This window comes from Podarcis filfolensis, assembly GCF_964270895.1.
Source record: "Podarcis filfolensis genome assembly, chromosome: 7".
Classification (NCBI taxonomy): domain Eukaryota; kingdom Metazoa; phylum Chordata; class Lepidosauria; order Squamata; family Lacertidae; genus Podarcis; species Podarcis filfolensis.
In genome coordinates, this window is record NC_139603.1 from 53,758,101 (window position 1) to 53,784,785 (window position 26,685).

Consider the following 26,685-nt stretch of genomic DNA (forward strand, 5'->3'; position numbering starts at 1 on the left):
TGGAACAATTATATGAAAAGGTGAACTGGATGGCGACTTCGACTAGAAATTTGGAACAGGCAGTGGGAACATATGTGGAGCCCACTCAGGAATTAAATCAGGAGTGTGTCTTGACAGAACAGGCCCAACAGGAATATGAGTTTTTGGATTTGACAGATGAACTTGGAAAAAGCCAGATTTGGAAAGAAAAAGTTTGGTTTGGTTTGGAAATGGGGGGCTGGATTGACCCCCCTATGCTGAGATGTTTGGACTTTTCAAATATGGCAATGGGCCGGGAGATGGTTGGGATTGTGGGGGCTCTTAATCTTGGAGGGTTTTTGAAACATGCTTTTAAATACCATATGGAACTTAGTGTTGAATATGGAAAAGGGGCTGATCTGTTGAGAAGGGCTAAAAATATTGCCAAGCTGGAGCTATCACGAGCAGGAGACAAGGGAAAATACAGTTACAAATATGAAGAAGAGCTGCGGAAGGGACATGGAAGAGACTTGAGGGCCTCGGATATAAGGTTGCCAGGTTAATGGGCTAGATCGACGTGATAATAAGGACTGACAAAACCCGGAACCAGGAGGAAGGGACGTTGGATGAAGATTGGATTTGTTTGTATCTCTTTTCTCTACCATTAGAATTGCTTTATAAAATTGATGAATGTTAGAAAAATGTTGGAATGAAATTACTTGGCTTTAGCAAAAATGTTTAAAGAATTATGAAAGAATGTTATGGGTATGAGAAGTTGGTAAGGACAAGATTTAAGTTTTAAGCTTTAAGATTTATCTTATTATAGAAAGATAAGACTAAAACAGTTTAGGGTAATGTAATGACAAAATATTATGAAATATGGAAAGGACTTGCTGGGATAATTAATAACCAGGATACAAAGAAAGGGAGGAGGAGGAGGTCTAAGAAAGAAGGTAATGATAGTTGAGGATTCGGAAATAATGAATTTGTTTTTAAATGTTTTTAATTGTTTGTGATGTATTTTTGTATTTTTTTCTTTTCTTTTTTGTTTGAATCTGTATTTATATGGTGGGAGGGGTTTGTCTTTTTCCCTTTTTACCTTGTTAATTATTTTTATTTTGTATTTTTCTTTGCCTCTATTTCATTCTGTAACACTTGGAAAATTCCAATAAATATCATTAAAAAAAAAAGACCTACTAGGTTTGAATACTGAATCTCAAGTAATCATTCTCAGTAATCAATCCTACTCTAATAAACTTGACCAGCTACTTGTGCTCTAGGCATTGTCTAAGATCTCCAATACCATCTGTTTGATTGATTGGTTAAATTCTGCCATGCTGATTTTTCTGCAGGCAGCTCATCAAAAAGCTTCTTCACTTGTTGCTCCTGCAGTATGCTTTGCTTTCTCAGGAGCTCCAGAAATTCCAGGTTGACATGCTTTGACATCAAAGGGTCTCCGGCTTTCGGTACATGTTCAATATTGTCAGGTGGGGGTCCAACATGCATTCGTCAGTTATGTCAGAGCAATACTGTAATCACATACACATATGGTGGTCTTAACGTTTATTTCTCAAAAAAAATGAAAGTGATATGAAAGTAGCCAAGGCAAATGTGCCACAGAAGCCCACCAACCCTTGCAAAGGCCGAATAGGTAAAGGTTCTTTTGGCATGTGGGTGGAGGAAATAAAAAGGCACCTGTTTGGCTGGGTAGTGCAGAAGGCAGGAATGCCAACAAAAAGAAAACCCAGAGCCACTGATTGTACTTATGCCCCCAGTCCTCGTCTCTGCTGAATACTACAACGGCAACAGGAATTGAGGAGGAAAAAACTGCCAGGCAGTGGCATCCCCATGTCATAAGTGTGAAGGCAGACAGGAAGGGCCTGGCAGAGGGCAGATTGCCGTTTTATCAGTTTTAATTGCACAGCCTGAATTTGGCTCATCTACCCTAATGCAATAATAATAATAAATTTTATTTATATCCCGCCCTCCCCAGCCGAAGCCGGGCTCAGGGCGGCTAACAACATTCAAATAATCAAACAATCAAATAAAACACATTCTAAAAATATTTCACTATAAAAATTAATTAAAATCAAGTTGATGGCAACCATTAAGCAAAACTCTGTGCAGGTTACCAGAGGAGGGAGTCAGGCTGCGCCCTGACCAAAGGCCTGGTGGAACAACTCTGTCTTGCAGGCCCTGCGGAAAGATGTCAGGTCCCGCAGGGCCCTAGTCTCTTGTGACAGAGCGTTCCACCAGATTGGAGCCGCAGCCGAGAAGGCCCTGGCTCTAGTTGAGGCCAGCCTAACCTCTCTGAGGCCTGGGACCTTCAGGATGTTTTTATTTGCAGACCGTAGGTTTCTTTGTGGGGCATACCAGGAGAGGCGGTCCCGTAGGTACGAGGGTCCTAGGCCGTATAGGGCTTTAAAGGTTAAAACCAGTACCTTAAACCTGATCCTGTACTCCACCGGGAGCCAGTGCAGCTGATATAGCACCGGATGAATGTGGGATGCAACAGCTCCCACTGGCCAAATGGACCCTTTCTCCACAGTCTTATCTCAACACCTGAATGTTTTAGAACTAATGGCTTTGGACAAGGAAACAACTAAGAAAATGAGAGGTTGCAAAGGACTAGAAGGATCAATTCTCTTTTATCTTTATATCATTTTGCTGTTCCTTCCTTTCCTTGGTACAGCCTATTCAGGAGAAGCTATCTGCTTCTCCAATATGGAGGTAAGATGGTAGTGAAGGCAGCAGAAAGAATATGGGAAATAACTGCTTCAAAATCTTACAACTGGGATAAATCATTACAACTGGGATAAATATTCAGATATATGATTGAGGGAAGGGGGTTATTTCTTTGTAATCCAATAGCTGAGGGTTTTGTGGGGGGGACAAACCAGTGTATTGCATCATTTCTACTTATCTGGAGGTAGATGGAGAGTGGGGAAGATAGTGGCAAGGTGGTGTGAATTAAACACATCAATGGAGCCACTCCAGTGATCCTGCTTGTTTGTTTATACCATGCTGACCTCGCTTCCAACTTGCCTTTCCCCCTCTACCTCCTGTTAAGCAGCAGCAATGTGACCAGTCAGAGGTCAGGTGAGCAGCAGTGCCCCTTCACACTCTGAAACTGCTGTAACCCACCATGGTGCAATGCAGTGTCATGTAAGAAAATGCCTCCTGCAGTTGCTAGCCTCCTTAATTGCTAGGTACACCCACACCTCCAACTACGCTGGCGTGGTTTTGAAATGGGCTGGAACACCCCACTAAGGTGATATCCACCCTGCATTGTTGAAACTCTCACTATGTGGGCCGTGAGAACTTCAATCAATGATGCTATCAGGATGACAAGAATGGAGCCACTTCTGAATGAATGCCACACAAAAATTGCAACAAGTATGATTGATTTTCCGATACTGTGACCAAATATTTACTGTATTTTTCGCTCCATAATATGTATCTGACCATAATACGCACCTAGTTTTTAGAGGAGGAAAAAAGTAGAAAAATATTATGCACAGAGCGTGTAAGTGGATCCCGATTTTCTTGCTTTAACACAAGCAAAGCAAGAGCTGCTTACATGGCTTCTGTCCCACTTTGCGCAGCTCTCACTTTGCTTCCCCTTCCCTTCAGCGGCATCCCTCAGCTCTTGACTGCAGCCACAGCTGAGGGATCCCTCTGCCATCCAGTGCTTTCGCTCCATTAAACGCGCAGACATTTCCCCTTACTTTTTAGGAGGAAAAAAGTGCTTGTTATGGAGCGAAAAATATGGTATTTCCATGGCACAATCTATGTCCATGGCATCATGCCCATGACCATAATACTGTGAGGCGTCATCAAGAATATCTACCTCCCAGCTCTGTAATAACATTCCGAAACACACCCAATGATTTTCAGATCTAAAGCTTGGCCTTTGTTCACAGGGCCATACATCATCTTCAGAAACAAATGCCCCCAAAATTCTTGAATCCTGATCAGCCTACTCTGGTATTCATAACTGAGGCTATGGAAGAAAGAAATCAGCTAAGATGGGAACTTGAGTCTTTCAGGAGCTTAAGATAAAAGAGATAGTGTGTGTTTGTGTGTTTGTGTGTGTTTGTGTGTAAAAGCCTAGTTGTTCCAATCACTCTGGGCAGCTTAGAACATAAAAAACACAGCAACACATCATCAGTTAAAAACTTTCTGATGCAGGGTTGCCTTCAGATGTCTTCAGAAAGTTGTGTAGTTGTTTATCTATTTGACATCTGATAAGCTAACGGGATCAGAATTAGAGGCAACCCATTTATTCCAGCTATAGAAGCACAATATGTGACTTCTTTCTGGGATACACAACTGACTTTGTACACAGAGATGTGTTGCATGAGAGTCCTTGTCTCTCAACCCTCAAAAGTGGCTTCTTCAACATGGAGGTTTGGGCCAGAGCAGCCAGGGTGAGGAACCCCCACTAGGAAACTGCTCATCTCTCAGTGAATCCAGCCCACTCTCTTTATGTTTACCAAGAGCACTGTATGAGAATGGCAGAGAAACAATCAAACAGATGTGCCTTGGGCTGTTTTGTACACAGTAGTTACCTTGCATGGTTGATACAATGTAGGATAAAAGGAGTGAACCTCAGGACAACCAAGGCATAACCCCTTGCAGAAAGAAATTTCTTATCTGCCCCTTTAAACAGGCAATCAAAACCTGAAACTTGATGCAGCAAGAAAACAAGGAGAAAGTGCTTGGAGAAGGACCAGGCATACTAAACAAAGTTCCAACCCCGTTCCCATTAGCCACCAGGACCCTACATGCTCCTCCCCTTAGCCCCCTCCTTATGGGATTCAGATTCCCATGTTTTCCTGGGGGAAGGGGAAAAGTGTAACATCCCCTGCAGGAGCAGGTAGAATAAGTCATGCAATGTAATACCATGCAAATGGTATCTGTGTTTGACATTGTCTTCAGTGAAATGGCATCTCATTTAGGAGCTTGCTGATGCATGAGTAATAACAAATTACAAATGTGTTGCAGAGTTGACAGCTTGGTAGTTGGTCAGGAATTATGGCACCGTTTAACAAAGCTGTATCCAATGCTCTCTTAAACACACATCAGTGTGTACATGCAACACATATCAACTTGTACAATAAATTGTCTTCCTCTTCAACCCTATCTATATCCTCAAAAATTAGCACTAGGGTGGCTTGGAGGCACCTTCTCAGGCAGATTCTGGGGCACATACTGTTGGGTTGCCATATGTTTGGGAAATCCCAGACAAGTCCTTCTGGGGCCATCTGGGGGGTTTCTTTTTTCAATTTTAAGGAAATATCCGACTTTTGGGGGGGGTAAATTTGTGTGTGAGCTGTTTCGGGCTCCTACGTGAGTGGCTCTGGTTCTGTTTTGCGCATGTGGGCAGCTGGGGTGGGGAGATGGCACCCCCCAAAAAAAACCCCTCAACTTTCTGACCAATGGCCCCAAAGAAGCTCGGCTCAACAACTTTTTATGGAATTGACCAAAATTTTCATGAGGAGCAATTAGAATAAGATCTATTATTTGATTATTGATATAAACCTCCAGAATGTACTTTGTACTTTGAATGTACTTAGTGGGAAGAAGAAATCCCATTACATGAGCAGATCTCTCTTTGTACCACATAGTTTTTTCCATTTAATTAGCCTCAACAAGTTAAGGAGAGGGGAAATTGAGTGATGGGCATGATGCACAAAAGTATATATAATGAACCCTATATCAGGTCATATAGAATGAGGAAATCAATATGTACAATAAGATTTAGAGCTGAAAGAGAGAGAAACCAAGAGGAAAAGAAATATTCTGCTTTTAAACTTCCAAGTTTAGAGTTAACTTACTCTTTCAGCCAGCTCTACAGCTGTTATATTTGGATCATATGGGATGGGTTCTCCAATAAATGTCCTCAATTTCACTGGAAACCCTCCGTAAAAGGGAAGGATTATACATCGAGTTTTCTCATACAGCCATTTTGTCGACCCTGTGTATGAAATGGAAGAAGATTCTGAAGGAAAGCGACACCATATCAAATCTGAAATTAGTTGACATTCTCAGTGTTTAGCAATTGCAATAAATAGGAAGAGAGGAAGAGTTAAATAATATGAGTGCTTGGGAAAAGAGATACAGTGGGTTACGAACGCTGCAACTTACTTTTTTGTCCAAACTCTTGGAGGACTGGCTGTTGCCTAGAGGCGAACCCGGACATCGGCAGGGCCTACAGAGCTCTCAGAGGCCTCCGCAAATGGAGGCAAACAAGACCCAACACCCACGGTGCCTAGAGCAGCTCCACGAATGCCGGGAGACAATCCCCAACATCCACGGTGCCTAGAGTGGTTCCGCGAATGCCGGGATCCAAACCCCGACATCTGTGGTGCCTGCAGGGCTCCACAAATGCCAGGAGCCAAGCTCTGGCATTTGTGGTGCCTAGAGTGGCTCCGCGAATTCCGGGATCCTAGCCCTGACATCCGCGGTGCCTACAGGGCTCCGCAAATGCCGGGATCCAAACCCCGACATCCATGGTGGCTGCAGAGGCTCTGCGACTGGGCTCCAGTAAAGTTGATGAATCCATGAAACAGTAAAATTTGTGTTAAATTGCTGTTTTAGGAGGTATTTTTTCATCATCTGGAACGGATCAATCCACTTTCCATTACTTTCAATGGGAAAGTCCGCTTCAGATTAAGAACGCTTCAGGTTAAGTACAGACTTCCGGAACCAATTAAGTACTTAACCTGAGGTACCACTGTACAAGATATTCAGTCAGCTCTTCTCAGCTCTTTGCAATCAGTCATAAGTTGTGTACAATAGACTGCAGAATATGGTATGTTTCCTGTTCAGTTCCCCTCCATGTTAGGGTTGTAGATTATAGCTTTCTGTTAAATCTACTAGAAAACTAAGCAAGGGCATGTTCACTCAGTACTGAGGCAGGCAGCACAGCATTGCAGATAAGTGTACATGTAATAAAATCTATCAGTGAGTAGTAAATAGGTATTCTTTTTAAAAGATCATTCTATATTATTAAAATGTATATTGCCTGAGATCTCTTGATCAACCAAGGTATTTAACTTACTTGTCTTTCCAATGGTCCTGTATGCTTCACAACTGTTTTGTGTAAAAAATAGGGATGATGGGTTAAAAAAATAAAAGATTAAACAAACATTAAAAGAAAGGTGAGGGCTGTATAATTATTTTGTCCCAACCATCCTGCCTTTATTTTTGTTATGGACTACGAAGAATGCTTCACATCTGGGATTATAATGAGAAGCAACTCATACAATTCCTGGCACATCTATTCAGATATTTCAGATGAAGAAACTTCAGAAGCTGTCCTCCAGATTTTCAGGAATTTAAGGGGGGGGGGAAAGAATTTCCTGGTTTGCCCTGAGGGGGAAAGGAAGCCAGGTTCAGCCTACCGGCCGGTGCTTTTTGGAGTTTGGGGGCAACTCATAGGCAATGAGCACCCTAAAAAGGTCTTGGGGATGATCAGGACTCTGAGGGCTCCTGTGGAGGTCAAAAGCGAGTTCCCAACGGGTCTGAGGTTCCATTTGGTGCTGGCCTAACCCGGCTGTCAAGCTGTGATCTCTGGGCTCCAATGTGCAGCGAGCAGCAGATTTCACAAAAAATAAAACCAAGGAAAAAGGGATTTATTATTCAAGTATCTTTGGCATTTGGATTTATTTGGCGAACTTCCAGGAGAACAAAAGGGGACTCTTCTCTGGAATTGGTGACTACCCTGCATGGGTACCAGATGGCTGAAGCACTGAAGGAAACAAAGAAAGTCTGCCATCGGAAATAAAAGGAGGGGGACGGGCATAAGAACTTTGAAAACTTTCTTTTGAAAGAAAAAGCATTCAAACTTTTATACTCCTCCCCCCTGGATTCAACTGGCGGCAGCTATAGCATCTCAGGAACTATTGGCAGACAATTTGGCTTTAATTGAATTGAGGCAAAAAGAGATGCTATAAAGATTTAGATCTATTGCTCAGCAATCTGGTGAAGCAATAAGGAATAAAATAATTGAGGCACTTGCAAATCTTCTTGAGACTCAAAAGCAGGAGGTACATCAAGCTGTTGATCATGCTTTCAGGGTTAAATCCCCGTATGCTAAGAAGAAAACATTTCCAGGAGATTGTTTGGTAGAAATATCAAAGACTGAGTGCTCCAGACATATGATGAGAAGGATCTTGAAATAGATGATGACTGGCAGCATTAAGATAAATTCTGCAGTGTAATATGTTTTAATGGATTCAATAATGGAATACTGAATAGTATAGTTTTTGTAAAATATGCAGGGATTTATTATAAGTAAAATGAACTATCAAAGGAGAAGAAAGGAAGTCATTGATATCTTAAGGATGTAAAATGAGTATTTTAAATAGTAAAACAATTTTTTAAAATAAAATTATATGTAAAAAAGAAAGATAAAAGGAAACGCAGGTTTTCTTTTTAAATGTCACCAATTTCAGTAGGTTTGTTTTAAAGCAGTGGTGGGGAGACCTGTGGCACTCCAGATATCATTTGACCCCAAACAGGATATTTGCCATCCTCAGCTTTTTTGGATGCTGGATCAACCATGTCAAAACATTACGTCTTATCTAGGATAATCATGAAGGCAATGCAAATTGCACAAAGATCACTCACCACTTTCGCCTCCAAAGCTGCTTGAGCAAAACCTGTGCGTTTACCCCACATTATGCAGTAATCGTGACTATACAGTGCTTCTCTACCTCTACCAGGTGAAATGCCCATTAAATGGCCTTTCTTCATCATTTCCACAATTTCAGCTTTCTTTTTCAACCCGATCACATAATAAAGCATCTGCAGCCCTGAAAAAATAAGCCCCAAATAGAAGAATGTATTTATGTGAAATAAATTTAGGAAGTAGTGTGGATACAATACAAGTGTCATTATTCCAAAGATATTGCACTATTATGGATCACAAGCATAGCTCTCTGCCAATCCATTTTAACAAGGATTTCATGGATGGGGACTTTATGCTAATTGCTCTTTTGCTCAGAGGTTCTGACAGTAGGCTTTTTTTGGAAAGCACATTGAGTGGGGTTCAGTGCTGCGGTGGCCACTTTTTAGACATGTGTTCCTCAAGTCAAGTCTGTAATACATTCAAGTTTGCATTATGATAAAAATAAAGCTCAAAGTGCCTTGCTGCACCATCCAAACCTTCAATCCCTTTAGGGTGCAGAGCTTTTGGATATAGTAGATACACACACGGGGGGGGGGAGAGATACACGCATGGCACAGAGGAGACAATGCTGATAGAAAAATGCCTCCACCAGCAGAGATTGGTACACAGATATATGGGTGGAGGTTATATGCTGCATTAATTAACCTAGTGGAAAAACTCCAAACAGCACTCTGTGCTACTGCGCCTATTTGGACTCCTTCCTTCCTTCCTTTAAAACAAACAAACAAAAAAAAAATTCCTTCCAGTAGCACCTTAAAGACCAACTAAGGTAGTTCTTGGTATGAGCTTTCGTGTGCATGCACACTTCTTCAGATACACTGAAACAGAAGTTGCCAGATCCTTCTATATAGTGAGAAGGTGGGGAGGGGTATTATTCAGAAGGGTGGTGGGAATGGGTGGTTGGCAGATAGCTGTGATGAGCCTGTTGACGACTCTTAATGACTGCAATAGGTCTTACAGGAAAAAGCAAGGGGTGAGAAGGTGAAAAATGGCTTTGTCATGTATAATGAGATAAGAATCCAATGCCTTTGTTCAGACCAGGTCTCTCCATGGTTTTAAGTTTGGTAATGAGTTGCAATTCAGCAGCTTCTCTTTCCAGTCTATTTCTGAAATTCCTTCCTTTAAATTACCTTTCTGTGATGTCATAGTTTCCTGGTGTGGCTGATGTGTGCATGCAGAGGAAGATGATGTGGGGGGAGTGGCAGTGGAGGGCCATGAACACTACAGCAAGGGTGCCACATGTGTTTGATTGCAGTGTCACATGGGGGCATAAAAGCTGTGTGTGGGAGTGCTTGATAGGCCATGTGTTTGGGTGGGGCCATGTTTTCTGGGATCTGTGTGCAGATTTGGAGATAGGTTGGACTTGCTGTGAAAGCATGTCTTTGGAGCTTCACTTGGGCTTCTGCCCTTTTCCTTAGCTGTAGCTCCCACCCCGTCCCAGCTGCCATCCAGTGGTGTTTGAATACAGAGGATTTTGCGCAGGTGGTTTGCTAGTGCAGATGCTCCCAAGCAGAATCCCATACTTTGCATTGTTCTTTCCAGTAAGGAATATTCCATCATTACTAATGACTGAACTTTACAAAACTCTTTGTACTTGAGGAAACCATAAACTTAGAGACCCCAAAGCCTAAGCCTTGTCGTATTCTGACATTAAAGTGAGCAGCAATTATTACATGAGAGCTTGTAGTCATTACCGAGGAGGCAGGTTTAGTCATTATTTGAGGACTATCCCTGCCTCCGGGTCTGGTCTTGTCCAGATTGATACTGGAATCAGCAGGGATACCCACTTGACCTGAAGGTGGTGCTGTGCAATGCCTGGTCAATGAAGCATAAGACCACTGCCATCCATGACTTGAACATGGATGGAGGACTTGATCTGGCTTGTGCAACAGGCCCTTTGGTGGGGAGGGGGGGTATGCAGTGATTTTTAGGAAGTCATTAATTTGCACCAGGCATCCTATTGGGAAGACCTAGTTCTCTGAGTGCATGTACTGGAGGTTGGGCAATAGGGGCAGTACAGGATTCCTTTTGGTGTACCAACCTCCCCGCTGCACCAAGGATTCCCTGCCCGAGCTGCTTCAGGTCATGGCAGATGTTCTCCTGGAGACACCTAGTTTGGTTGTCCTAGGGGATTTGAACATCCATGCTGACATGACCTTACAAGGGGCCACTCAGGACTTCGTGGAAAGCATGGCCTCTGTGGGGCTGTCCCTGAATAAGTCTGGCCCAACTTATAGTCGCGGACATGCCTTAGACCTGGTGTTCACCTCTATGGATGTTGGTGATCTGACAATAAGTAAAAGTGAAACTAATGAAGTGCCATGGTCAGATCACTTCCTGGTGCAACTGGACTTCTCCGCAACCCTTCCCCTCTGCGGAGAGGTGGGACTGATTCAGATGTTCTGCCCCCACCACTTAATGGATCCAAATGGCTTCCAAAGAGTGGTAGGGGATGCTTTATCCCCTGTTGATAGCCTTTCAGCTGATTCCCTGGTGGCCCGCTGGAATGTGGAGTTAACTAGGGCTATTGACTGTTTGGTTCCGAAGTGCCCTCTCCGATTGCATGGAGCCTGGACAGCCTTGTGGTTTTCCACGGATCTGAGGGCAATGAAACAATCGCTGAGACGACTAGAGTGCCGGTGGCGGATAACTCATTCTGAAGCTGACCGGACAAGGGTTAGAGCTCAGTATCGAGTCTACCAAGTGGCGATAGCAACGGCGAATAATACTTTCTTCACCGCCTCTATTGCATCTGCAGAAAACAGCAGCAGGAGACTTTTTCAGGTGGTTTGCAATTTAGCGGAACCACCTGCTCCATCGGGGCACAGTACGGGCCACATGATCTCCTGCAATGATTTTGCAAAGTTTTTTGCAGGTAAAGTTGTTCAGATTCAGGAAAAGGTAGACTCCACCGTGGGAGCAGAGCCGGGGCGGGAGAGTGCTAGAGTCCTGTCTAGTCATGTTGCATGGGATCAATTCCAATCTGTTACCTCTGAGGATGTGGACAGGCTGCTTAGACGAGTGAAACCAACTACCTGTCTCCTTGATCCTTATAAAAGCTAGTTGGGAAGGGCTGGGCGATGGGCTTTGCGGGGTGGTGAATGCTTCTCTCTGTGAGGGAGCCTTCCCAGACCTGCTGAAAGAGGTGGTCATTAAACCGCTTCTTTAAAAAAGCAACTCTAGACCCAGCCAATATGGCCAACTATCATGCAGTCTCAAATCTTCCACTCTTGGGCAAGGTGATTGAGCGAGTGGTTGCTGAACAACTTCAGGCATGCCTGGAAGAAGCGGACCATTTGGATCCCTTCCAGTCAGGATTCAGGCTTCATCATGGGACTGAAACTGCCTTGGTCGATGGTCTCTGGCAGGCTAGGGACAAAGGTGAGAGCTGTTTCCTAGTTCTGCTGGATCTCTCAGCGGCTTTTGGTACCATCAACCATAACATCTTTCTGGACTGTCTAGAAGGGCTGGGAGCTGGGGCACTGTTATACAGTGGTTCCGCTCCCTCCTCCTGGGCCGTGTTCAGCAAGTGGTGGTAGGGGATGAGTGTTCAGACCCCTGGGCTCTCACTTGTGGGGTGCCTCAGGGTTCTGTCCTCTCCCCCATGCTTTTTAACATCTACATGCAGCCATCAGGGGGTTTGGGTTGGGTGTTCATCAATATGCAGATGGTACCCAGCTCTACCTCTTTCAACCAGTGAACCAGTGAAGGCGATGAAGGTCCTGTGTGAGTGTCTGGAGGTGGTTGGAGGATGGATGGCAGCTAACAGATTGAGGTTGAATCCTGACAAGACAGAAGTACTGTTTTAGGGGGACAGGAGGCGGGTGGGTGTGGAGGACTCACTGGTCCTGAATGGGATAACGGTCCCCTGAAGGACCAGGTGCGCAGCCTGGGAGTCATTTTGGACTCACAGCTGTCCATGGAGGTGCAGGTCAATTCTGTGTCCAGGGCAGCTGTTTAACAGCTCCATCTGTATGCAGGCTGAGATCCTATCTGCCCGCGGACTGTCTCGCCAGAGTGGTGCATGCTCCAGTTATCTCCTGCTTGGACTATTGCAATGTGCTCTACGTGGGGCTACCTTTGAAGGTGACCCGGAAACTACAACTAATTCAGAATGTGGCAGCTAGACTGGTGACTGGGAGCGTCCACTGAGACCACATAACACCAGTCTTGAAATACCTACATTGGCTCCCAGTATGTTTCAGAGCACAATTAAAAGTGTTTAAAGCCCTAAACGGCCTCGGTCCAGTATACCTGAAGGAGCGTCTCCACCCCCATCGCTCTGCTCGGACACTGAGGTCTAGTGCTGAGGGCCTTCTGGCAGTTCCCTCACTGTGAGAAGCCAAGTTACAGGGAACCAAGCAGAGGGCCTTCTCGGTAGTGGCACCTGCCCTGTGGAACGCCCTCCCACCAGATGTCAAAGAGAAAAACAGCTACCAGACTTTTAGAAGACATCTGAAGGCAGCCCTGTTTTTAGGGAAGCTTTTCGTGTTTAACAGACTACAGTATTTTAATACTTTGTTGGAAGCCACTCATAGAGGCTGAGGAAACCCAGCCAGATGGGCGGGGTATAAATAACAAATTATTATTATTATTATTATTATAGCATAGGAATCAGATGACACATTATCCAGATTCCTCAGTTTTTAGATCTCTGGGGAAGAATGTAGACAGAAAAGCACAGCATTTCTTCATGGAGACCATTTCTGCTGACTCAGTTGTGAATTGGAAATAATTATTCATCCTGCATTCATTCTCTTTTACTAGCAAAGACTTGGTGCGAAAGTACCTTCATCTGCACTAACTAAACTATTTCACCTGTTGCTGCTATTTTATTTATCAGTTGTTTTTACCTGCTTTCCTGATATACAGTTTTATATTTTATAGCATTTTTTTCATAGCTGATAGCATTGTTTTATGTCATATTTTACATGTTTTATGTAAAAAAGCATGATTTAAATTTAAATGATTTACCTGGTATCCAATACGCGACATGATGCATTAATGAAAAGCATGCTCTCCCCGTCTCTAAAAAATATCTAGCCACGAATAAGACATAGCTGATAGACATAACTCCATGATGATAAATAATAATCCCTGGTCCTTTAGGGATATGTTCTATACCAGTAAGTTCGTAACCTGAAAATAATACAAAATGAAACAAAGAAATATCACAACCATTACTGGAGGAAATCAGTGTGGTTCAGAAAAAAAATTAAATTTAAGATCAGGTTAAAAGCTCTGTTATATGCTTTTGAATTAAGAAGCTGGAGGAGACTCTTGAGAGTCCCATGGACTGCAAGAAGATCAAACCTATCCATTCTTAAGGAAATCAGCCCTGAGTGCTCACTGGAAGGACAGATCCTGAAGCTGAGGCTCCAATACTTTGGCCACTTCATGAGAAGAGAAGACTCCCTGGAAAAGTCCCTGATGTTGGGAAAGATTGAGGGCACAAGGAGAAGGAGATGACAGAGGACAAGATGGTTGGACAGTGTTCTCGAAGCTACCAGCATGAGTCTGACCGAATCGCGGGAGACAGTGGAAGACAGGAGTGCCTGGCATGCTCTGGTCCATGGGGTCACGAGGAGTCGGACACCACTAAATGACTAAACAACAACGACAATATGCTCCAGCATTCTGGATGCTAAGTTGTCATCCACACGGATCAAGACTTTCTCTGTGGTGGTCCCTTAATGAATGAAGGGATTTCTCCTCTCCTGGAATGTGCCTTCCTTGCTTCCTTTTGAGCACAGCTGGAAACATTTTTGCCCAGTCTTTGAGTGAGCTAAAACTGTGTTTTGCTGTTTTAGTCTGCTTTAAGCTTTTATATGGGGTTTAGCCCTTGGGATGGTTTAATATGTTGCTTCAACACTTACAGTAACATGAGACCTGTGGGAAGCATTGAGAACATATAAAGAGTCCTATGGATCAGACCAAAGGCTTCTGTATTAGACCATCCTGTTTCCCACAGTGTCCATCTAAATTAGTAGCCATCACCATATCCTTTGCTGGCATATTCCATCGTTTGTGTACATAGTTGCTAATTGTGTCCCTGTGAGGTGTAAACAACATTCTCCAGGTTTCTTTTGTATAAGAAGCGTACTTAAAATGTGGATTAAATGTATAGTGTTTATGCAACTACCAGCCGACCCTTTCTTTTGTAATCTGTTTTACAGTATTTATTTATTTTATCATTTATTTATTGAATTTATATACCACCCTATACCTGGAGGCCTCAGGGCAGTTCACAGAACCACCTTAGTTTCATACTTCACAAAATGCTTTGTTTTTCTTATTACATAAATAAATAGCCATACCTTTGTTTCAATCCTTATGTAGCCAACCCAAACTTGTAGCTGTTGTGACTCTGAGGGGGGTTCAGAGGTCCAGTCCTGCCTGATTCACTGTGGCAACTATTGTTCCAGTGCTTCAAGCCTGAAATTCTGATCCTCAGTCCTATGAAATTATAGTGACTGATAAGGAAGAATTATTGCTATGAAAGAAAGGTCACTCTAAAATTTCACTGTAAGTTAACCAATGCTTTTCCATATTTGTTTTTTTCCTGATCGTAGCTTCTACTGGGGATATCCATAGTGGTGTTTTTCTTTCCAGTAAATTTTTATACTTTTTCCACACTCTAAATAGGTTTTTTCTAATTATGTGATTTGTAAAAGTTTTATATTTTTTGCTTTTCTATACCATAGGCAGGCGTGCCACCCAAACTGTATATCATGTCCTTCTAAGTTTAACAATTTTGTATTTTTCAACAAAATCCAATCTTTTATCCATCATAGGCAGGATGCTTCAAAGTAAAGTTGAAGGACTAGATGACCCTTGGAGCCCCTTCCAACTCTACACTTTATGATTCACTGAACAAAAACTTTTACTTACATACCTGGTAAGTCTAAATTGCCTTTAATTCAGTCACCTCTCTCTGGGAGCAGCAGAAGTCTTGTCTGGTACAATATTTTGTTGGCTAATCTCCAACCCTATGTAGACATGACCCTTTATGTGGCAGCTTAAAGTGACTGTGATGAGTGTGCCATCTGTATGAAGAAATGAAGTATTGTGAAAAAGAGGGAAGGCTTAGAGTGCCTGCTACTTGGAAGTTGTGGCCATTTGTAATTAAGGATAACTTAAGGGATCACACCTACAATAGCAGTCATATTGCACGATAACATATTGGGTCACAGAAAACCAGTTATTGATTAAGGAGGAAAGGTAGGAATTGTGACAAGATATGCATGTAAAAGGATCATCCTGCAATATGTAAACCTTAGTAACATGTCATGTTTACAATATTGATTCCTAGCACTGTAAAAGCTCTTCGATTGGACCTGCCATTTTATTCTACAGCAGCATGCGTATGTGGATTCCATTAAGACCTACTAGGTTTGAATACTGAATCTCAAGTAATCATCCTCAGTAATCAATCCTACTCTAATAAACTTGACCAGCTACTTGTGCTCTAGGCATTGTCTAAGATCTCCAATACCATATGTTTGATTGTTTGGTTAAATTCTGCCATGCTGATTTTTCTGCAGGCAGCTCATCAAAAAGCTTCTTCACTCGTTGCTCCTGCAGTATGCTTTGCTTTCTCAGGAGCTCTAGAAATTCTAGGTTGACATACTTTGCCATACAGTGGCGTGTAAGAAAATGGCTTCTGCAGTTGCTATGCCTCCTTAATTGCTAGGTACACCCACACCTCCAACTAAGCTGGCGTGGTTTTGAAATGGGCTGGCATACCCCATTAAGTTGATATCCACCCTGCATTGTTGAAACTCTCACTATGTGGGCAGTGAGAACTTCAGTCAATGATGCTATCAGGATTACAATAATGGATGAATACCACATAAAAATTGCAAGAAGTATGATTGATTTCCCATGACTGCTTAATTGGATATTTTCTGTAGATATTTCTCCAGGTTCTATTATTCTAGCATCATTATTTTAGTAAAAGGAACTAGTCACTTTGAGGAATTTTGTCAAAAAGCAGGATATAAATCTAAATAAATTAAATAAACCATTTAAAGACTAAGAAGCACACTGTGACTAAACTTCACCAAATTATTATTTCCATGGCACAATCTACATCCATGACACCTTGCAAATAACCATAATACTGTGAGGCGTCATAAAGAATATCTGCCTCCGAGCTCTGTAATAACATTCCTCAACACACCCAATGATTTTCAGATCAAAAGCTTGGCCTTTGTTCACCGGGCCATACATCATCTTCAGAAACAAATGGCCAAAAAATTCTTGAATCCTGATCAGCCTACTCTGGTATTCATAACTGAGGCTATGGAAGAAAGAAATCAGCTAAGATGGGAACTTGAGTCTTTCAGGAGCTAAAAGATAAAGAAGATATTGTGTGTGTGTGTGTGTGTGTGCGTGTGTGTGTGTGTGTGTGTGTGAAAGCCTGGTTGCTCCAGTCACTCTGGGCGGCTTAGAACACAAAAAACCACAGCAACACATCATCAATTAAAAACGTCCTGATGCAGGATTGCCTTCAGATGTCTTCAGAAAGTTGTGTAGTTATTTATCTATTTGATATCTGATAAGAGGGTGTTCAACGGGGGGGGGGGGGAGGGTGCTACTGCGGGGCGGGCACCAGACCCAGATTCATAGTTGAGTTCGCTGTTTTCGTTAGATCAGTCACGAATTCCAGCTATCTTTTTGTTTTCTCTACTTTTCTTGCTATAAGTTTAAAATGATTTGCATTATAGGGCTCAAATCTTGGAGCACCCTTTTATAAACATAAAAGAAGTGCCACTGTTTTAATACAGGTAATTTATAGACATTACTCTTTCACATGTAATATTATTTCATGTTTCAGTTAAACACTCGCCTTCCCGTTATACTCTTTGATTCTGCCTCTATTAGTGCAAGTTCCCCCAGAAGGGGCATTCTGGGTGTATTGCAGGATAGGGCAGGAAAGCACTTGTATGTCTTCAAAAACGTAGGACCTTCTGCACACACAGCAGGAGCTGAGCTACTGAGCTAGGGACCCTTCCAGATAATTAATAAACAGTCCAGCACAATTCTGTGTATATCAACTTAGCTTTAATAACATAATTATTAATGCTTCCTATTACAGACACCTTCTCATAAACACTGCAACTATTTTATATGGACTAGTTAGCTTTGTAATGCTTATCAAATCGTTCTGAAAGAGCTCTTAATATATTTCCTGGCCTTTTTTGGTGTTTATCCCGAAGATTTTCAAGTGCAATCTTCACCTATTGAAAGAAAACCAGAGGAATACATTGTGTTAGAGTAATAGATTGCAAAATAGGTATTCACAGTTATTAATATCTGTGAGGAAAAAGGTAAAGGGATCAGAACCAGAGGCAACCCATTTATACCAGCTATAGAAGCACAATATGTAACTTCTTTCATGCAAATGTCTTTGTATACTGAGATGTGTTGCATGATAGTCCTTGTCTCTCAATCCTCAAAAGTGGCTTCTTCAACATGGAGGGGTGGGCCAGAGCAGCCAGGGTGAGGAACCCCACCAGGAAACTGCTCATCTCTCAGTGAATCCAGCCCACTCTCTTTATGTTTACCAAGAGCACTGTATGAGAATGGCAGAGAAACAATCAAACATATGTGCCTTGAGCTGCTTTGTACACAGTAGCTACCTTGCATGGTTGTTACAATGTAAGATAAAAGGAGCGAACCTCAGGACAACCAAGGCATAACCCCTCGCAGAAAGAAATTTCTTATCTGCCCCTTTAAACAGGCAATGAAAACCTGAAACTTTATGCAGCAAGAAAACAAGGAGAAAGTGCTTGGAGAAGGATCAGGCATACTAAACAATGTTCCAACCCTGTTCCCATCAGCCACCAGGACCCTACATGTTCCTCCCCTTTGGGAGTCAGCTTCCCAAGTCTTCCTTTGCTTGGACTCCGTCTTGTGTGGTGTGGGCTCTGTTTCGCACGTGTGGGCAGTTTGGGAAGGGCGCAAGAGGGCAGTTGATCAGTGGCCCCAAAGAAGCTCAGCTCAACAACTTTTTATGCGATTGACCAAAATTTTTATCAGGTGCAATTAGAATAAGATCTATTATTTGATTATTGATATAAACCTCCAGAATGTATTTTGTATAGTCAACCCTAACATAGTGGGAAGAAGAAGTCCCATTGCATGAGCAGATCTCTCTTTGTACCATATAGTTTTTCCCATTTAATTAGTCTCAACAAGTAAAGGAGAGGGAAAATTGAGTGTTGGGCATAATGCACAAAGGTATATATAATGAACCCTATATCAGGTCATATAGAATGAAGAAATCAATATGTACAATACAGTTTAGTGCTGAAAGAGAGAGAAACCAAGAGGAAAAGAAATATTCTGCTTTTATTATATTATATTATATTATTATTATTAGAATATCACAAACTCAGTACTCTATGACAGTCAATGAAGAAATTAGTTGGAAGATAAAAAAATGAAGCAGACATATTTTGAACACGCCAATAAATCAGGAAAATTGTTAGTGTGGCAATTGAAAAAAAGTGAACAAAGAAATTTTATAAGCAAAATTAATATAATGGGAAAATTACAGAGAAGATGAAGGAAATAAGAGAAGTATTTGTGAAATGATTCTCAAAACTGTATAAGAAAGGAAAGGAAAGGAGTTTTAAAATAGAGGAATATATACTGTAAAAAATAGTAATCTGCCAAAAATAAAAGAGGAACAATTTGTGTCCTTAAATACTCAAATAACAGCTCAAGAAGTTTTAGATGCAATAAATTGGACAAAAAGTGGTAAGTCTCCAGGACCAGGTGGATTAACGGCAAAATATTATGAAAAGTTAAGTGAACCATTAGTAAATCCATTGAAAGATTTGATGAATGAGATCTTAATGCCAGGTGAAATCCCCGGAACATGGAAAGAAGCTTATATAACATTGATCCCAAAACAAGATTCGGATTTAATGGAAATAAAAAATTACAGGCCTATTTCATTATTAAATAATGGTTATAAATTATTTGCAAACATATTAGCGAATAGGATGAAAAAAATCTTAGGTGAATATATACATCAACATCAGGCAGGGTTTTTTCCAGGCAGACAAATGAAAGAGAATATAAGAAATATTTTGAATGTGATAGAATACCTGGAGGTAAAAAATGGAAAAAAAGCAGCAATGATGTTTATAGGTGCCGAAAAAGCTTTTGACAATGTTTCCACTGTATTATAATACTTTGTTAGAAGCTGCCCAGAGTGGCTGGGGAAACCCAGCCAGATGGGCGGGATACAAAATTATTATTATTATTATTATTATTATTATTATTATTATTATTATTATTATTTCCTGGGACTTCATGAAAAAAATACTTGAAGAAATTAATTGTGGATATAAATTTTTTAAAGGGTTACAAGCAATATATTCAGAACAAACTGCAAAATTAAGTGTAAATCAGGTGATAACAAATTAATGTAAAATACAAAAAGGAACTATAGGCAAGGATGTCCGTTGTCATCGCTATTGTTCATCCTGGTCCTGGAAGTACGTGCAAGAAATATAAGCACTGTCAAAGAGATTAAAGGGTTAAAAACTGGGGCGGGGGGGTGAATTTAAGCTGAAAGCCTTTGCTGGTGATTTAGTAATCACCAGCAAACTGACAAACTGGAACGTGTCCAGAGGAGGGCAACCAAAATGGTCAAAGGCCTGGAAACGATGCCTTATGAGGAACGGCTAAGGGAGCTGGGCATGTTTAGCCTGGAGAAGAGGAGGTTAAGGGGTGATATGATAGCCATGTTCAAATATATAAAAGGATGTCACATAGAGGAGGGAGAAAGGTTGTTTTCTGCTGCTCCAGAGAAGCGGACACGGAGCAATGGATCCAAACTACAAGAAAGAAGATTCCACCTAAACATTAGGAAGAACTTCCTGACAGTAAGAGCTGTTCGACAGTGGAATTTGCTGCCAAGGAGTGTGGTGGAGTCTCCTTCTTTGGAGGTCTTTAAGCAGAGGCTTGACAACCATATGTCAGGAGTGCTCTGATGGTGTTTCCTGCTTGGCAGGGGGTTGGACTCGATGGCCCTTGTGGTCTCTTCCAACTCTATGATTCTATGATTCTATGATTCTATGATAATCACAGTAGAAGATCCAAAAAATTCTCTTCCTAGAGTAATAGAGAAAATTCAAGAATTTGGGGAAGTGGCAGGATTCAAATTAAATAGAAATAAAACTAAATTATTAGTTAAAAATTTAAAAGAGGAAGAGAAAAAAGATTTGGTGCAAAGTATTGAGATAGAAATCCATAAAAAAGTAAAATATTTAGGGATATGGTTAACTACAAGAAATATAAACATGTATAAAGACAATTATGAAAAAGTATGGTCTGAGATAAAGAGGAATTTAGAAATATGGAGTAGAATGAACCTTTCCCTACTAGGAAGAATTGCAGCGGTAAAAATGAATGTGTTGCCAAAAATGCTCTTTCTCTTCCAGACAGTCCCAGTAATGGTTAAGGATGATTGCCTCAAAAGATGGCAAAAAGATATCTCTAAGTTGACTTCCGGTTGGTTGCCCGGTTATGGCGGAGGGGAGTTCTTTTGGCTGAAAGAGCCCCGGTGCATTGAAGGCTGGGGAGACCGTGAGTGTTGCGGTACCCCGAAAAAAACCTCAGATTGAGCATTCTGAAGATCTGGTGTTTCTGCGGGTGCCCAGAACGACTTCCCCCGCTCCCCGGTAAGCTCTTGTAAAGAGCCCCGAGAGCGAGCGGGGTTGGAGTCGTGGGCACTTTGGAATCAACTCGCTTTCTTCATTGCGTGAAGCTCCGAGTCCGGCATTTGTGAGCGGCCAATTTCTCAAAATAAATTTAGGAAATCTTCAGTAAAAAGGACTTAAAATTTGGACATTTAATTTGACAGGAAGGGACTTAAACACGGAGGTTGGTTCCTTTCCGCTGGAATAAAAGTGAAAACAGCTACCACTGCCCGAAGCCGTGAGCTGAATAAGACTTTTAGAAAAAACCAAACTGGAAACGGAGTTGTTAGATACTAAAGTTAAAAATTTATCTAAACTGTATAATCTGCTTTTGGAGTGGCATACGAAGGATGAACAAGTTAAATCTGTTATGATTGATTGGGCAAGAGATGTTCGACACAATATAATGTTGGAAGATTGGGAAAGGTTGTGGAAGAAACGGGTTAAGTTTACTGCATGTACTGTATTAAAAGAAAACGTCATGAAAATGATGTATAGATGGTACTTAACCCCAGTAATACTTGGAATAATAGGATTGGAATTACCCAAAAAAGATGTTAGATTATTTTTGTATGCAACCACAGCGGCAAGATTGTTATTAGCCAAAAAATGGAAATCCCAAGACATCGCAACGGTGGAAGAATGGCAGATGAAGATGCTGGATTTTTGGGAGCTAGCTGACCTGACTGGAAGAATCCGCGGCCAGAAAGAAGAGGATCACCAAGAAGATTGGAAGAAATTTAAGGATTATTTATTTAATTTAATTTAATTTAATTTAACTAGTAGTCACTTGAAAGTACCAAATAGAGCTAGGATTAAAATAAGATTGAATTGTAACTAATTTGGATTTGGAATATTAAGACATGAAAGAAGATAGTTAATTGATATGACAGAATTAATTTTAGTAGAAAAATGATATTGGAGAGCTGTTATAAGGTGATACAATGAAATTCAGATAGGAGGGATCCGAGGAAGTCAGTTAACAATTAAAGATAAATTGGGTTTCACAAGTAATATGTGGTTTAATTTTTTTGTTTTGCTTTTTTAGTATTTTAATGTTTTCTTTTGTATGTTTTTTCTCTTTTCTATGTTATATTTGTTATAACTGTGGAAAAATTAATTTAAAAAAATTGGGGGGTGGGAGTTTATCTGGGGGGCAAAAGGCCAAGGATTAAACATAAGATACTTACAGATATAAAAGATAGAGGAGGCTTTGCCCTCCCAGATTTTAAACTGTATTATGAGGCTGCATGTTTGGTCTGGATTAGGGACTGGATAAAACTGGAAAGGGAAGAAGCATTAGATTTGGAAGGTCATGATAACAGATATGGATGGCATGCATTCTTATGGTATGGGAAAGGGAAAGTACATAAAGGATTTTACAATCACATAATTAGAAGATTATTAATGAGGGTGTGGGAGAGGTACAAAGATTTAATAGAACAAAAAACACCTTGGTGGTTATCACCAATTTGAAGCTTTGTTACTCAAACTGCTTGGCAAAAGGGGAAAGTGGCCCACATATAGAGACCTACTGAGAGACCAAGAAGGAAAATGGAAATTAAAAGATTATGAGGACATTAAAAATCATGTGCAGAGTTGGTTGCATTACAGACAAAGGGTTTAGCTATACAATCTCTAGATTCCAAAAGGAGGTTATAGAAGAAGTGAAGTTATTGAAGAAAGCATATAGTATTCTGCTAGAATGGGAAACGAAAGATAAGGAGGTTAAATCAGTCATGATTAAATGGGCACAAGACATAGGACAAAATATACAATTTAAGGATTGGGAAAAGCTGTGGAAGGTAGATTTGAAATTTACAGATTGTTCTCTTTTGAAAAAAAATTATATGAACATAATGTATAGATGGTATATTACACCAGTAAAAATGGCAAAAATGTATAAAACTGGGTCAAATACATGTTGGAAATGTAAAGAAAAAGAAGGTACTTTGTATCATATGTGGTGGGAATGTAGATAAGTTTTTTAAAAAATTGGGAGGTGATATACAATGAATTGAAAAAGTGTTCAAAATGACATTTGTAAAAAAACCAGAAGCATTTTTGTTAGGGATTTTAGGACAACACCTGCCAAGAAAAACAAAGAACTTATTGATGTATGCTAAAACAGAGGCAAGAGTCTTGTTAGCACAAGAATGGAAGAATGAGGAAATCTCAATGAAAGAACAATGGCAAGAAAAACTGATGAGCTATGCGGAGTTAGCAAAGTTAACACATAAACTGCGTGAGAAGGACAACCGTGCCTTCAAGGAAGAATGGGAACTATTTACAAAACTATTCAAAAAGACAACAAATGGATTTGGACTCCTTGGCAGGTTTTGAATAAACATCCACAAATTTAGTAGTAGAACATATGACAGAAAAGGTAATTACAACATGCAGAGAATCATATGTATGAACAAATCAGAGAGGGGAGCTGAAGGTCTCTGGAGGGCGGGAGAGGGAGGGGAGAAATGTAATTGGTTATATTTGATTTATAATTTGATTTGTTAAATATGCTTAATAAAAATATTTTTTAAAAGACAAAAAGAAAAAAGAAATATTCTCCTTTTAAACTTCCAAGTTTAGAGTTAACTTACTCTTTGAGCCAGCTCTACAGCTGTTATATTTGGATCATATGGGATGGGTTCTCCAATAAATGTCCTCAATTTCACTGGAAACCCTCCGTAAATGGGAAGAAACATACATCGAGTTTTATCATACAGCCATTTTGTCAGCCCTGTATATGAAATGGAAGAAGATTCTGAAGTAAAGTGACACCATATCAAATTTGAAATTAGTTGACATTCTCAGTGTTTAGCAATTGCAATAAATACATCCCAGAGAGGAAGAGTTAAATAAAGTGAGTGCTTGGGAAAAGAGATATAAGATATTCAGTCAGCTCTTCTCAGCTCTTTGCAATCAGTCATAAGTTGTGTACAATAGACTGCAGAATATGGTATGTTTCCTGTTCACTTCCCCTCCATGTTAGGGTTGCTCCCACATTTATCGATTATAGCTTTCTGTTAAATCTAATAGAAAACTAAGCAAGGGCATGTTCGCTCAGTACTGAGGCAGGCAGCACAACATTGCAGATAAGTGTACATGGAATAAAATCTATCAGTGAGTAGTAAATAGATATTCTTTTTAAAATATCATTCTATATTATTAAAATGTATATTGCCTGAGATCTCTTGATCAACCAAGGTATTTAACTTACTTGTCTTTCCAATGGTCCTGTATGCTTCACAACTGTTTTGTGTAAAAATAGGGATGATGGGCTAAAAAAAAAAAAAAGATGAAACAAATATGAAAAGAAAGGTGAGGACTGGATAATTATTTTGTCCCAACCATCCTGCCTTTATTTTTGTTATGGACTACGAAGAATGCTTCACATCTGGGATTATAATGCGAAGCAACTCATAAATGATAATGTATTTGGCTTTATTTATTTATTTTAATTACTTTTTTTGATTTTCAAAAACAAAATTAAATAAAACTTTAACTTTAACATTCAACCTTTTTTATCTTCTTATTTACCCTGCGCAATTTCGCGCCCCGACTTCCCTCCTTCCCTGCTTTGGTTTTCCCAGTTTACATCCATTCCTGCAGATTCTTAATTACATTCTATATACATCATGTTAGCCCTGCTACAGTTTTTAAACTTCTACAGTTATTTCATATATACACAACAAATTTACCCCACTCCTCCTCAAACTTTGTCACTTTTTGGTCTCGAATTTTATAACTCATTTTTGCCAATTCAGTATACTCGAATAATTTCGTCTGCCACTCCATTAGGGTTGGTAACTCTAGGGATTTCCACTTTTGGGCCACAAGAATCCTTGCGGCAGTCGTGGCATACAAGAATAATTTGCAGTCTTCTTTTCTCACTTCATCTCCTATTATCCCTAATAAAAAAGCCTCTGGTTTCTTTGGGAATGTATATTTGGGGGGGGAAAATCATTTCATTGTATATCATATCCCAAAACTTTTTCATTTTTTCGCATGTCCACCACATGTCGAAAAATTCTCCATCCTTTAATGTACACTTCCAGCAGGCTCTACCTCGCATTTTATACATTTTTGCCAATTTACTCGGGGTTATATACCACCAATACATCATTTTACTTAGGTTTTCTTTTAGAGTGGAACACGCTGTGAATCTCATACCTTCATTCCATAGTCTTACCCATTTGTCGTAGTCAATGTTATAACCGAAATCTACTGCCCATTTTATCATTACTTCTTTTATTAGTTCATCTTTGGTATCCCATTCCAATAAATGTTCATACATTTTAGATAGTTTTGTTCTGCCTTCTAAAATTTCAATTTGGTATCTTGACCCCCCCCCCCCCGCTAAATCCCAATTTCTTATCCTCTTTTAATAAACCATTCACCTGGTGATTTTGTATCCATCCCATAAAAGCACTTTTTATATTGTCATATGGTTTTAGCTTCCACCCGTTCTCAGCTTTCACTAAAATATCTTCATAAGTTAGTCTCTTCCCTTCCATATTTAACGTTTTTATTGTCAGTACATCTATCGGGGATAGCAACCAAGGTGTAGTTCTTTCTACTAAATTTTTATTCTTGTCCCATACCTCATACAGGACACCCCTAATATATGGTTTGTAAATCCTTTATGTATTTTCACCTTATTATACCATAAGCAGGAGTGCCACCCATATCTATTATTGTGCCCTTCTAGATCCAGTAAATCGGTGTTTTTCATTTGACCCCCAAACAGGATATTTGCCATCCTCAACTTTTTTGGATGCTGGATCAAGAATGTCAACACATTACGTCTTATCTAGGATATTCGTAAAGGCAATGCAAATTGCACAAAGATCACTCACCACTTTCGCCTCCAAAGCTGCCTGAGCAAAACCTGTGCGTTTCTCCCACAGTATGTCGTAATCATGACTAAACAGTGCTTCTCTAGCTCCACCAGGTGAAATGCCCAGTAAATGGCCTTTCTTCATTTTTTCCACAATTTCAGCTTTCTTGTAAAATTTCAACCCGCTCACATAAAAAAACCATCTGCAGCCCTGAAAAAATAAACCCCAAATAGAAGAATGCATTTTATGTGAAACTTATTTAGGAAATAGTGTGGATTCAATACAAGTGTCATTATTCCAAAGATATTGCACTATTATGGATCACAAGCATAGCTCTCTGCTAATACATTTCAACTAGGATTTTCATGGATGGGGACTTTAGGCTAATTCCTCTTTTGCTCAGAGGTTCTGACAGTAGGCTTTTTTTGGGAAAGCACATTGAGTGGGGTTGAGTGCTGAGGTGGCCACT

General features: G+C 40.5%; 3 protein-coding genes across 3 annotated transcripts in view; 1 reads left to right on the plus strand and 2 right to left on the minus strand.

Annotated features, from left to right (window-relative positions):
- LOC310766632 (DGAT1/2-independent enzyme synthesizing storage lipids-like) overlaps nucleotides 1–15,969 on the minus strand; it is a 29,865-nt gene extending 13,896 nt beyond the window's left edge. The window contains exon 1 of the mRNA XM_083623103.1: nucleotides 15,552–15,969. The gene's annotated coding sequence lies outside the window, so the exon portion shown is untranslated. The remainder of the gene's footprint in view (nucleotides 1–15,551) is intronic.
- LOC310766618 (uncharacterized protein) overlaps nucleotides 9,776–26,685 on the plus strand; it is a 17,884-nt gene continuing 974 nt past the window's right edge. The window contains exon 1 of the mRNA XM_083623081.1: nucleotides 9,776–12,458. Within this exon, the coding sequence (XP_083479207.1) occupies nucleotides 10,643–11,719 (1,077 nt within the window). The 5' untranslated portion in view covers nucleotides 9,776–10,642 and the 3' untranslated portion in view covers nucleotides 11,720–12,458. The remainder of the gene's footprint in view (nucleotides 12,459–26,685) is intronic.
- Nucleotides 17,701–26,625, minus strand: LOC310766650 (DGAT1/2-independent enzyme synthesizing storage lipids-like). Its single transcript, XM_083623142.1, has 4 exons — nucleotides 26,235–26,625; nucleotides 24,596–24,656; nucleotides 23,976–24,115; nucleotides 17,701–17,898 (listed from the first exon to the last, which is right to left on the minus strand). Exons 1-4 carry the CDS (start codon nucleotides 26,457–26,459, stop codon nucleotides 17,794–17,796), a joined length of 531 nt encoding a protein of 176 aa, XP_083479268.1. The 5' UTR covers nucleotides 26,460–26,625; the 3' UTR covers nucleotides 17,701–17,793.

What these genes read in the sequence shown, in the direction of transcription:
- LOC310766650 (XM_083623142.1), bottom strand. Translation starts at nt 26,459, where the DNA reads ATGCATTCTTCTATTTGGGGTTTATTTTTTCAGGGCTGCAGATGGTTT. An exon ending in CAGGACCATTGGAAAGACAA is followed by an intron (nt 24,116 to 24,595) that starts GTAAGTTAAATA and finishes TTTCATATACAG; the next exon opens with GGCTGACAAAATGGCTGTAT. An exon ending in CTGTAGAGCTGGCTCAAAGA is followed by an intron (nt 17,899 to 23,975) that starts GTAAGTTAACTC and finishes TTCTTTCAATAG; the next exon opens with GTGAAGATTGCACTTGAAAA.